Genomic DNA, 13,667 nt, shown 5'->3' on the forward strand with positions numbered 1-13,667 from the left:
AGGCACACTGTTTGGAAAACACTGCCCTGAAGGTTTAATCTGTAAATAAAACTTTCCAATTCATGTTTCTCCAGCACAGTGCACCATCCAGCGATGAGAGCTCGGACTACAGCTCGGATGACGACCACACTGAGAGGCCACGTAAACCTCCTCCGTACAGAGATTACGACTCCCATTATAAACATGTAAGCTTTCAGTCACTAAATACATACTTTCATTTTAACAGGACATATTTGGTCGTCCCTCGATCCTTGTTTGTGCTACTGCTAGCTTAATTTTCCAAATAGTTTATGTATATATGCTATGTATACCGTATTTATCGTGGTATACCCCGCACCGGCCTATAACGCGCACCCTAAATTTTCCAAGGAAATTTGGGTAAAAAAAGTTTTTTTTTAGCCAAATATCCTTGTTAAAACGAGGGTGTATGTATACCCCGATAAACTCTGGCCTCGCTAAAGCTGCTGCGGTAACTGCAGCAGCTTCTGCGGGGCCAGAGTCCCGCTGCCGCCACCAGATTCACTCCCCATCCCCGGCTTTCATACTTACCTGTCCTGGGGCACGCTCCTGTAAGCTCCGGCGGCGTCCTCCGCTGTCGCTGGGCGCTGCGCAAGGGACCTCGCGTGGAGGACGTCACTCGTCAGCACACAGCGACAGCAGAGGATGCCGCCGGTACTGGAGACTGCAGGAGTGCGCCCCAGGACAGGCAAATAGGAAAGATGGGGATGGGGAGGAATTGGGCAGCGGCTGCGGGACTCTGGCCCCGCAGAAGCCGCTGCAGTTACATGATTTAAAGCATCCGCTTTAAATCGTTGAATCACAGCGGCTTTTGCGGGGCCAGAATGAGGTTATCAGTGTATAAGACGCAGATAGACTTTAAGTAGAGATGAGCGAACTTACATTAAATTCGATTCGTCACGAACTTCTCGGCTCGGCAGTTGATGACTTATCCTGCCTAAATTAGTTCAGCTTTCCGGTGCTCCGGTGGGCTGGAAAAGGTGGATACATTCCTAGGAAAGAGTCTCCTAGGACTGTATACACCTTTTCCAGCCCACCGGAGCACCTGAAAGCTGAACTAATTTATGCAGGAAAAGTCATCAACTGCCGAGCCGAGAAGTTTGTGACGAATCGAATTTACTGTAAGTTCGCTCATCTCTAACTTTAAGCTAAAAATGTTAGCTTATAAAATGCGTGTTATATGCAGATAAATACGGTACTCACATTAGGGGAGGGCATATCTGAGCAGTTTAGGCCTCTATTTATTTATTTATTTATATATTTATTTCTTTTTTAATTTGTTTTCATATAACTTTTTTATTTATTCTTATAATTACATAAATGTAACAGTATGTTTACAAACATCCATCCCCCTACACATCAAACAAAAACTAAAAAACTCCCACCACAACATGGACTATAGGATGTCACTCCCTAGTAAAGAAAGAATAATGCAAAAAGTAACAGGACCAAAACATATAGGTCTGCACCGTACTTTACACATCTAAGTCAAGAAAATTATATCCATTTACCCTAATTTGTTTTTCATTTATCCACCTCCATTTTTATTTTAGGCCTTCTGTGGTACATTCACACTTACTCTATAGCAGTGTTTCCCAACCAGGGTGCCTCCAGCTTTTGAAAAACTACAACTCACAGCATGGGAGTTGTAGTTTTGCAACAGCTGGAGGCACTCTGGTTGGGAAACACTACTCTATAGGTTGCAGATTTTATAATGCAGTACTCAATCTAAATCAATAGTTGAACAAATCATAAAAATCGGCAGAATATGCAGTACCCTAACTCTGAACCAAATGATTTGACCTTACAGAATTTTCTATATTTTAGCATAAATTTAACCTAAAATTAAAGATTTTCCTAAAAGTACATCAGAAGAAGTCAAATACAAACCAAACAAGTCAAATACAGTTGCTAGAAAAAGTATGTGAACCTTTTGAATTATATGGATATCTGCACAAATTGGTCATAAAATGTGATCTGATCTTCATCTAAGTCACAACAATAGACAATCACAGTCTGCTTAATGGGGTACTCTGGTGGTACATTTTTTTGACTATATGGCATCTTCTTTGTAAGTTTAGTTTTTTTGCAATATACATGTGTTATATGTTTCAGCATGTGTGTGTTTTGCTTACCTGTTTGTTGGGCAGGAAGTTCTGTAGTTCAGAGGGTTTTCTTTTACTCTTGTCCACAGTTCTGAGTCTGTTGTGGACAAGATGTCACAGCTTTTTTTCCCCCCCTCTGTCTGCATGAGAAAAATAAGGCACGCCCCTCATCTCTTCCAGCTGATTACACAGCTCCTTACCTCCCCTCGCCCCTTCTCTGTATTCTAAGGACCCAGGTCTGCACAGGAGAAGGAACACAGAGAAGATAAGTGTAAGGCTGGGTTCACACTACGTTTTGTCCCATACGGGAGCGCATACGGCAGGGGGGAGCTAAAAGCTCGCGCTCCCGTATGTGACCGTATGCGCTCCCGTATGTCATTCATTTCAATGAGCCGACCGGAGTGAAACGTTCGGTCCGGTCGGCTCATTTTTGCGCCGTATGCGCTTTTACAACCGGACCTAAAACTGTGGTCAACCACGGTTTTAGGTCTGGTTGTAAAAGCGCATACGGCGCAAAAATGAGCCGACCGGACCGAACGTTTCACTCCGGTCGGCTCATTGAAATGAATGACATACGGGAGCGCGAGCTTTTAGCTCCCCCCTGCCGTATGCGCTCCCGTATGGGACAAAACGTAGTGTGAACCCAGCCTTATCTGAAGGGGAGGATGAGAAGGTGCACAGGCTGGGGATATATGGACGCAGGGGAAAAAATCTCATACTGGGAATGATCTCTATATGTGAAGGGGGAGGGGGAACTCCTGAATGACACATGCTTGGAGTTGTAGTCCCTGTTGTGTGTATGCTAATGTTTACAAACCAGTGTGCCTCCAGCTGTTGCAAAACTACAACTCCCAGCATGCCCTGACAAACTTTGGGCATGCTGGGAGTTGTAGATTTGCAACAGCTGGAGGCACACTGGTTGGGAAACACTGTTCTAGCCTATTCAGCATATACATCATGTTACACCAGTTTTTCCCAACCAGTGTGCCTCCAGCTGTTGCAAAACTACAACTCCTAGCATGCCCAAAGGCTGTCAGGGCATGCTGGGAGTTGTAGTTTTGCAACACCTGGAGGCACCCTGGTTGGGAAACACTGGTGTATGCCATATAGAGGTGTGGTGAACTACAACCCCCAGGAGACTACAGAGGCAGCATGCTGGTGTTATACCACAGACTGAAGACTCCTGAATGACACATGCTGGGAGTTGTAGTCCCTTTTGTGTGTGTATGATAGTGTATTCCAACCAAGGCTGATTATATTAGTGTGCTGTATATAAGGGGGCCAACCCGGGAAAATAGTAGGGTGGGTAAAGGGCGGAACAAACAAACAAAAAAAGAGCTGCCCCAAACCAGCAAGACATGTGGCATGCTGGGATTTGTAGTTTTCAGCACAGCAAGAAACATGAAATAGAAGCAAAGATAGGAAAACAAAGTGGGGGATAAAAAGACAACAAAGAACGGAAATAGAGTAGGCTAAACAACAAGAATAGAAATTAAACAAAACAAATAGGGTAAGTCAAAACCGGAAAAACATGTTGATCTCCGGAGTACCCCTTTAAACTAATAACACACAAAGAATTAAATGTTACCATGTTTTTATTGAACACACCATGTAAACATTCACAGTGCAGGTGGAAAAAGTATGTGAATCCCTAGACTAATGACATCTCCAAGAGCTAATTGGAGTGAGGTGTCATCCAATTGGAGTCCAATCAATGAGATGAGATTGGAGGTGTTGGTTACAGCTGCCCTGCCCTATAAAAAAAAATAAAAAAACACCCACCAGTTCTGGGTTTGCTTTTCACAAGAAGCATTGCCTGATGTGATTGATGTCTCTCACAAAAGAGCTCTCAGAAGACCTACGATTAAGAATTGTTGACTTGCATAAGCTGGAAAGGTTCTAAAAGAATCTCCAAAAGCCTTGCTTTTCATCAGTCCACAGTAAGACAAATTGTCTATAAATGGAGAGAGTTCAGCACTGCTGCTACCCTCCCTAGGAGTGGCTGTCTTATAAAGATGATTGCAAGAGCATAGCGCAGACTGCTCAATGAGGTGAAGAAGGCTCCTACAGTGTCTGCTAAAGACTTGCAAAAGTCTTTGGCATATGCTTACATCCCTGTTAGTGAATCTACGATACGTAAAACACTAAACAAGAATGGATTTCTTGGGAGGATACCACAGAGGAATCCACTGCTGTCCAAAAAAAAAAAACATTTCTGAACATTTACAGTTTGCACAAGAGCACCTGGATGTTTCACAGCAGTACTGGCAAAATATTCTGTGGACAGATGAAACAAAAGTGGAGTTGTTTGGAATAAACACACAACACTATGTGTGGAGAAAAAGAGGCACAGCACACAAACATCAAAACCTCATCCCAACTGTGAAGTATGGTGGGGGCATCATGGTTTGGGGCTGCTTTGCTGCATCAGGGCCTAGACCGATTGCTATCATCGAAGGAAAAATAAATTCCCGAGTTTATCAAGACGTTTATCAGAAGAACTTAAGGCCATCTGTCCACCAGCTGACGCTCAACAGAAGATGGGTGTTGCAACAGGACAACGATCCAAAGCATAGAAGTAAATCAACAGAATGGCTTAAACAGAAGAAAATACGCCTTCTGGCTTGGCCCAGTCGGAGTCCTGACCTCAAGCTGATTGAGATGCTGTGGCATGACCTCAAGAAAGCGATTCACACCAGACATCCCAAGAATATTGCTGAACTGAAACTGTTCCGTAAAGAGGAATGATCAAAAATTACTCCTGACCTTTGTGCTTTTCTCATCTGCAACTACAGGAAATGTTTGGTTGAAGTTATTGCTGCCAAAGGAGATTCAACAAGTTATTAAATCCAAGGGTTCACATACTTTTCCCACCTGCACTGTGAATGTTTACATGGTGTGTTCAATAAAAACATGGTAAGATTTAATTATTTGTGTGTTATTAGTTTAAGCAGACTGTGATTGTCTATTGTTGTGACTTAGATGAAGATCAGATCACATTTTATGACCAATTTGTGCAGAAGACCATATTATTCCAAAGGGTTCACATACTTTTTCTTGCAACTGTATATAAGGGCTATAGGTCATTTAGTATGTGGTATGACCCCCTTGTGCATTAATAACTCGAGTATAAGCCTAGTTTTTCAGCACGATTTTTCGTGCTGAAAACGCCCCCTCGGCTTATACTCGAGTGTACTCTCTGCCTGTCATTCCCTTCTCAGTGGTCTTCAACCTCCAGATGTTGCAAAACTACAACTCCCAGCATGCCCGGACAGCCAGGCAGTTGTAGTTTTGAAACATCTGGAGGTCAGCAGGTTGAAGACCACTGCGGCCTTCGTCATCATCCAGACCCCCCTTTAGTTTTCTACTCCCCTCCCCTCGGTGGGAAGGAAGGAAGGGTTAGCTGGTCCGGGCCATCTATGCTGCAGGGACTGTCCGGTGGGGAGGGTTAGTTGTTCCGGGCTGTCCATCTTCACCGGGAGGCCCCCTTCTCCGCTCCGGGCCGGCCCCAGACTAGTGACGTTGCCTTGACGAAGACGCACAGGGACGTCCCTGCGCATGAACGTCCCTGTGCGTTGTCGTCAAGGCAATGTCACTAGGCCGGGGCCGGCCCGGAGTGGAGAAGAGGGCCTGGATAATGACGAAGGCCCGGATTGACAGGCAGTGATGATGAAGGGGGGTGGTTGACGATGACGGGGGTGACGATGACGGAGGTCTGGATGATGACAGGGGGGGGTGATGTATTTCCCACCCTAGGATTATAGTCGAGCCAATAAGTTTTCCTGGGTTTTTGGGGTGAGATTAGGGGCCTCGGCTTATATTCGGGTCGGCTTATACTCGAGTATATACGGTACATCTTAAAGTTTTCCGGGATAATTGTTGATTAGTTGTGCATATCGGTTTGGAGGAACTTAACCCCTCAATATAAGAGAGGAAACAGACTAATTTCCCATGCACTGCCCACCTCAGGTCCTTCCACAACATTTATACAGGATTAAGGCCGGGACTTTGACTTGGCCATACCAACATTTTTACTTTATTCTACTTGGGTTTAGGTAAGGTGTTTGTCTGGCTGCATGGCCCATGCTCTCTTGAGATTTAGCTATCCTATAGATAGCTGACATTTTCCTTTAGAATTTACCGTTCTAGTTTAGAATTCATTGATCCATCAATTATGGCAAGTCATCCTGGCCCAGATGGAGCAAATAGGCCCAAACAATGGGGGAGATTTATCAAAACCCGTCCAGAGGAAAAGTTGCTGAGTTGCCCATAGCAACCAATCAGATTGCTTCTTTAATTTTTGTTAAGGCCTCTGAAAAATGAAAGAAGCGATCTGATTGGTTGCTATGGGCAACTCAGCAACTTTTCCTCTGGACAGGTTTTGATAAATCTCCCACAATGAATTTACAGCCTTTACAGAGGATATAAGGTCTTTATGCTGGAATGTAGTGTTAGCAAACTGCAGACAGGCAGCAATGTTTTTTTTTTTTTTTTGGAGGCAGCAGCTTTCTCTTTGTATTCCTGCCATACAGATTACTGTTATTCTGCCTACACCTGATAATGTTTATAAGCGGTTACCGTGGGTTCCTTTGTGACCTCGCAGACTATTATATTTAGTAAAATAAAATAAAAAATTGTCTAAAATCTGCTTGACTTTATTCTGCAGGTTGTTTATTTAATGTCAACTTGTATACATTTAGAAACTATGAGAGGCATTCATCAATATTTTACTAGTATATGTGCTATTATAGATGTGAAAAGTTGCCTAAGAATACACCTGCCTGCACCAAATTCACCAAAAGTCACACGCCATTTGATGAATTTGGCGCATGGGAACATTACCTCAGAGTCCTTCTATTTTTCCCACCTGTTCCAGCAGCGTGCGGCACTGGAAAAAAACTAAGCAATGGAAACAGGCTGCCTGTTTGGCATCATCATCCTCCCCCTGCCGCCCGTTATCCTAAATGATCCTGCGGGCACAGTTGAGGGGGGGGGGGGGGGCATCAGAGGACCAACATCACGTTAGTTCATCAGGGGGATGTGTTCCACCTGTCCCCAAATGCTACTCATTTAGACTGCTTTCCAGGGCTGAAGTGACCTGGTGTGAGTTTGTGTGTAAATTGCGGCGCTGCAACTTTTTTGAGACTTTTCTGAGACTTTCGGAGAAAAGTCGCACATAATGAATCAGTGCCCACTGCATAAAACTAGTCTAAAGCACTGCACATGGCTGCTCACTTTCAGATATGATCTATAGCAAAAGTCTCACAAAAGCCGCAAGGGAACGGACTGAGACTTTTTGTGCGACAATTTTAGATAAAAAAAAATTCTAAACAGCTTGATGAATTCTTGGTGCCATTTTGGGGTACAAATAGTTTGATTCTTTTTAGACTATTTTTTAAGGTGATTTAAAAAAAAAAAAAAAAAAAAAAAAAAAAAACAGCAACCCACCATTATGTTTTAGTCTATCATATTGGATGGAAAAAAAACTGCAATTTTATTTTTAGGATTTTTGTTTACCACAGTAAAATTCACATGAACGTTATTCTATGGGTTGTTATACCTGCAATGTGAACAAATAACCGTATTGGCAGAAGGGCTTTTATTAGGCCCCAGGCTACCATGGTAACCCTTTGACATTCCATTGTGCTGATAGTGGGATAGCCCTTCTCTCCTGTCAGGCACCTTAGATACCACACACGCTATTAAAGGGGTACTCTGGTGACAAACTTTTTTTTTTAAATGAACTGGTACCAGAAAGTTAAACATATTTGTAAATGACTTCTATTAAAAAATCTTAACCCTTCCAGTACTTTTTAGCAGCTGTATGCTACATAGGAAATTCTTTTCTTTTTGAATTTCTTTTTTGTCTTGTCCACAGTGCTCTCTGCTGACACCTCTGTCCGTGTCAGGAACTGTCCAGAGCTGCATAGGTTTCCTATGGGGATTTTCTCCTGCTCTGGACAGTTCCTCATACAGGCATCAGGTGTCAGCAGAGAGCACTGTGGACAAGACAAAAATAAATTAAAAAAGTAAAGAATTTCCTCTGTAGGATACAGCTGCTAATAAGTACTGGAAGGGTAAAGATTTTTTTTAATAGAAGTACCGTATTTTTCGCCGTATAAGACGCACTTTTTCTTCCCCAAAACTGGGGGGGGAAAAGTCGGTGCGTCTTATACGGCGAATACACACCTATCGGGGCGGTCCCTGCGGCCATTAACTGCTGGGACCTGCGGCTAATACAGGACATCACCGATCGCGGTGATGCCCTGTATTAACCCTTCAGACGTGGCGATCAAAGCTGACCGCCGCATCTGAAGCGAAAGTGACACTAACCCGGCTGTTCAGTGCGGCTGTTCGGGACCGCCGCGATTTCACCGCGGCGGTCCCGAACAGCCGGGTTAGTGCTTACAGGACACCGGGAGGGACCTTACCTGCCTCCTCGGTGTCTTCTCTGTTCAGGGATCCCCTGTATGGCCGGCGCTCTCCTTCCTCGTCATCACGTCGTCGCGTACGTGCGTCGGCGTGCGTAACGACGTGATGGCGGCGACGAAGTGCGAGGATACCCGTCCGGCAGCAGAGATGTTCCGGAGCGACGGGGACACGGCGACAGCGATGGAGCGACATCCAGGGCAGCGGTGACGGGTCCGAGCGGCGGGGACACATGATTATTACCTCCTATGCAGTGGTCTTCAATCTGCGGACCTCCAGATGTTGCAAAACTACAACTCCCAGCATGCCCGGACAGCCGTTCGCTGTCCTGGCATGCTGGCAGTTGTAGTTTTGCAACATCTGGAGGTCCGCAGGTTGAAGACCACTATTGGGTTCAAAATCTTTATTTTTATAGATTTTGCACCTATAAATTGGGTGCGTCTTGTACGCCGGTGCGTCCTATAGGGCGAAAAATACGGTAATTTACAAATCTGTTCAACTTTCTGGCACCATTTGATAAAAAAAAAAATAATAATAATGTTTTCCACTGGAGTACCCCTTTAACTGCAAGTGTTTTTATCGCAAGTGTGTAACTTTGAGTTCTCCCTTGTTACAGCATGGACGCGGCAATTACATGTCCTCAAAATCTATGCATAGCAAGAAAAACCCACCTGACTACGACAACTACAGCAACTACAGCGATGGGAATTACAATGAAGAAGATGAGGAGGATTATGCTGAGCAGCTGAAACACTACAGGCAAGCGAAGGAGAACCCCGACATCAGCGAACCACGCGAACCTCCATATAAGAAGATGTCCATGAAAGGAATGCCTCCAGGTAACCACTTTCAGGCACTTACTGACGTCCATTTAGCGTTGTCCTGATTCATTGTAAAGCAAGTTTCTCTGTTTGGATGTGGTTAACCCAGCGTATCCCAACCAGGGTGCCTCCAGCTGTTGCAAAACTACAACTCCCAGCATGCCCAGAGAGCCAAAGGCTGAGGAAAATCTGCCACAAGCCCCATTGAGGTCAATAGGGCCTGCGGCAGATTTTCCTCAGACAGCCGCCCCCTTTCAAATACACAGCAAATAAATCTGCCCATGTGAACGTACCATATGGGTATGTTCACACAGGCGTATTACCTGCAGAATTTCCGCAGTGTATTTGCTGCGCAAAATCCGCAGCAGATTTTGCTACCGTTGACTTCAATGGGTCAGCAGAAAATCCACAATAGAGATAGATTTGCAGATTTTCCTTCGGACCCATTGAAGATTGGTAGCAAAATCCGCTGCAGATTTTCAGTGTTTCAGTGTTTCCCGACCCGGGTGCCTCCAGCTGTTGCAAAACTACAACTCCCAGCATGCCCGGACAGCCTTTGGCTGTCCGGGCATGCTGGGAGTTGTAGTTTTGCAACAGCTGGAGGCACCCTGGTCGGGAAACAATGGTTTAACCCTTTCACTATCATAACTGTTTAGCTTATAGCTGCAATATTCAGAGAGCAGGAGGAAGAGATGGACTCCCTGGCTTTGTGTCAGTTAGGGATGAGCGAACTTACAGTAAATTTGATTCGTCACGAACTTCTCGGCTCGGCAGTTGATGACTTATCCTGCATACTTGAGTTCAGCTTTCCGGTGCTCCGGTGGGCTGGAAAAGGTGGATACATTCCTAGGAAAGAGTCTCCTAGGACTGTATCCACCTTTTCCAGCCCACCGGAGCACCGGAAAGCTGAACTAATTTATGCAGGAAAAGTCATCAACTGCCGAGCCGAGAAGTTCGTGACGAATCGAACTTACTGTAATTTCGCTCATCTCAGTGCTGGTGAGAGCAAGAAGAAACATTACATCCTAGTGATGTGATATTTTCTCCTGCATGACTTTTCAGTGGCACCAGGGATATAATAGATGAACTTTTCTTCGTGTTATCACCCCCTGTTTCAAGTAAGAGAGCACATGGGGTGTGTTTCATGCACTAAATAGGTTAAAATATAACACATCAGACACTTACGTATTGTGTCATACATAATGGATCACAGAGATACATAACCTCTTTTGCATATCCCTTTTGCTATTTGGACTTTTTTGTGTGTGTTATCTCTTGATGATTTATGTGCAGATATGTGCCAAGATGACACGCACAACAATTTTTTAAAGGGAGGTTATCCAGGAAAAAAAATATATATAAAAAATTTATATATCAACTGGCTACAGAAAGTTAAACAGATTTGTAAATTACTTCTATTAAAAAGTATTAATCCTTTCAGTACTTATGAGCTGCTGAAGTTGAGTTTTTCTTTACTGTCTAAGTGCTCTCTGATAACACCTGTCTCGGGAACTGTCCAGAGTAGAAGCAAATCCTCATAGCAAACCTCTTCTACTCTGTGCAGTTCCCGGAACAAGCAGAGATGTCAGCAGAGAGCACTGATGACAGACAGAAAAGAACAACTCAACTTCAGCAGCTGATAATTATTGGAAGGATTAAGATTTTTCAATAGAAGTCATTTACAAATCTGTTTAACTTTCTGGAGCCAGTTAATATAAAAAAAAAGGTTTTTCCTGGAATACCCCTTTAAACTAAATCACATAAAGGAGCCTATACAGTAACCCCCCGACCTACGATTGCCCCGACATATGATAAAATCGACATACGATGGCCTCTGAGGCCATCGCATGTTGATGTCAGCATCGACATACGATGCTTTTATATGTCGGGGCCATCGCATTAACTGCTATCCGACAGCGCAAAATGCTTAAGCTGCTGTCGGATAGCAGTGTAATGTGCCCCAGCATGTTCACTTACCTATTCCCGCTGCTCCGGGTCCACTTCGCGATCCTCCGGTGTCTTGCGCATCTTCTCCAGGGTCCGGGCCTCGCTTTCCGGCGTCGTTATTACGTCACTACGCACGCCGCGCCGGCGCCGCAACGTAATAACGTCACCAGAAAGCGAGGCCCGGACCCTGCAGAAGATGCGCAAGACACCGGAGGATCGCGAAGAAGACACCGGAGCAGCGGGACAGCATCGGGAGCCCCTGGAACAGCAGCGGGAGCGGTGAGGACCTGGTCCGGAGCGACGGGGACAGGTGAGTACAGCTTCCTATACTTTACATTGCACGGATCCCTCAACATACGATGGATTCGACAAACGATGGGTCGTTTGGAACGAATTACCATCGTATGTTGAGGGACCACTGTATATGAAAACTACTAGTGATATTTTCACAGTAAGCGAAGTGTCTACTTACAGAAATATATGGTTTGTTATGTGTAAATTACAAAAGAGCTTATAGGGGTTGTCCAGTATTACTTCTTATCCGCTATCCAAAGAGGATAGGGTGATATACGGGTCTGATCACGGAGGGGGGGGTCCAACCGCTGTGACCCCTCTTTCTCTTCGTGCGCAGATCGGGGGTCAGCATGCCCCCTCCATGCATCTCTATGGGTGAACCAGAAATACATGAGCGCTGTACTCTTTCTGGCTCTCCCATAGAGATGCATGGAGGGGAGGGGACATGTTAACCTTTTTTTAATTTTTTTATTACGTTTTTCGAATACACGTAAACCAGACAAACCCGGTATAATACAAATAGTAGAACAACCATAAGTAAAGAAAAATAAGGTGAATAACATACTGAACAAACAAAAAAAGCTGGCCTACCCTTTTAAAGGGCTTACACACACACCTCTCCTCAGGTTGTGTGTAATTTTGTCCTCAGGTTGTGTGTGTTCTTTTTACTTTGCTTAATTTACCTGTAACTGAGCTGCAAGTATGATGCTGTTGTTAGGAGATATTGACAATAGTTTACATTTTCATTAGTTACATTTCTTCAGAAATTAAAAACGTGATGTTTTTCAGGACCAGAGCAGAAAGGGTATTATTATGGACGTGGCCTTGGTCCCCACAAGAAAACAATACATAAAGAGCGAGGCAGAGGAAGAGGCGCTCATAAAGGTCCGAGCCCTTATTATCAGGATGGCTTCCAAGAGGTGGGTACCACACATCATGTCATATAATATCGCAGTTCATTGTCTACTTGAGTCCTGAATGCGGTTAGATTTGTATAGTAATATACCAAAATAATTAATGGCTTCCTGGACCCTTCATTGGATTCAGATGTTGCATTCGTAATAAATAAGATAAAAACACTTAATGCTCTTCCGTCCGGTGGGGAGGGTTAGTCGTTCCGGGCTGTCCATCTTCACCGGGAGGCCCTCTTCTCCGCTCCGGACCCGGACTAGTAACGTTGCCTTGACATGAACGTCCCTGTGCGTCGTCGTCAAGGCAACGTCACTAGTCCGGGCCCGGAGCAGAGAAGAGGGCCTCCCGGTGAAGATGGACAGCCCGGAACGACTAACCCTCCCCACCGGACAGTCCCTGCAGCATAGATGACCCGGACCAGCTCACCCTTCCTTCCCACCGAGGGGAGGTGAGTAGAAAACTAAAGGGGGGTCTGGATGATGATGAAGGCCGCAGTGGTCTTCAACCTGTGTACCTCCAGATGTTTCAAAACAACAACTCCCAGCATGCCCGGACAGCCGATGGCTGTCTGGGCATACTGGGAGTTGTAGTTTTGCAACATCTGGAGGTCCGCAATTTGAAGACCACTGATGAAGGGATTGACAGGCGGTGATGATGAAAGGGGGGGGGGGGGGGATGATGACGGGGTGATGATGACAGGCAGTGATGATGAAGTGGGAGGATGATGACAGGGTGATGATGATGGGGGTCTGGATGATAAGGGGTGAAATAAGGGGCCTCTGCTTATATTCGGGTCGGCTTATACTCAAGTATATACGGTATCCTTGTAACCGTATGGACCTACAGAATAAAGATATGGTGTCATTTTTGCCAATAAGTGCACTGCATAGAATCGGAAGCCCCCAAAATTACAAAATGGCTTTTTTTCCCCCCAATTTTGCCCCACAAATATTTTATTTTCTGCTTTCGCCGTAAATGTTATGGTGAAATGATTGATGTCATAAAGTACAATTGGTGGCGCAAAAAAAAAAAAATTTAAAAGCCCTCATATTAGTCTGTAGGTGCAAAATTGAAAGCGTTATTATTTTTAGAAGGTGATGAGGAAAAAATGAAAGTGCAAAAATGGAAAAACCCTGCGTCC

General features: G+C 44.7%; 1 protein-coding gene across 1 annotated transcript in view; it reads left to right on the top strand.

Moving 5' to 3' along the window:
• Window positions 1-13,667, top strand: part of ZC3H6 (zinc finger CCCH-type containing 6) — a 62,207-nt gene that overhangs the window by 22,431 nt on the left and 26,109 nt on the right. Inside the window, exons 3-5 of the mRNA XM_056547241.1 lie at window positions 75-185; window positions 9,169-9,391; window positions 12,404-12,534. Coding sequence (XP_056403216.1) covers window positions 75-185; window positions 9,169-9,391; window positions 12,404-12,534 — 465 coding nt within the window. The remainder of the gene's footprint in view (window positions 1-74; window positions 186-9,168; window positions 9,392-12,403; window positions 12,535-13,667) is intronic.

The sequence above is a fragment of the Hyla sarda genome, chromosome 11 (assembly GCF_029499605.1).
Source record: "Hyla sarda isolate aHylSar1 chromosome 11, aHylSar1.hap1, whole genome shotgun sequence".
Classification (NCBI taxonomy): domain Eukaryota; kingdom Metazoa; phylum Chordata; class Amphibia; order Anura; family Hylidae; genus Hyla; species Hyla sarda.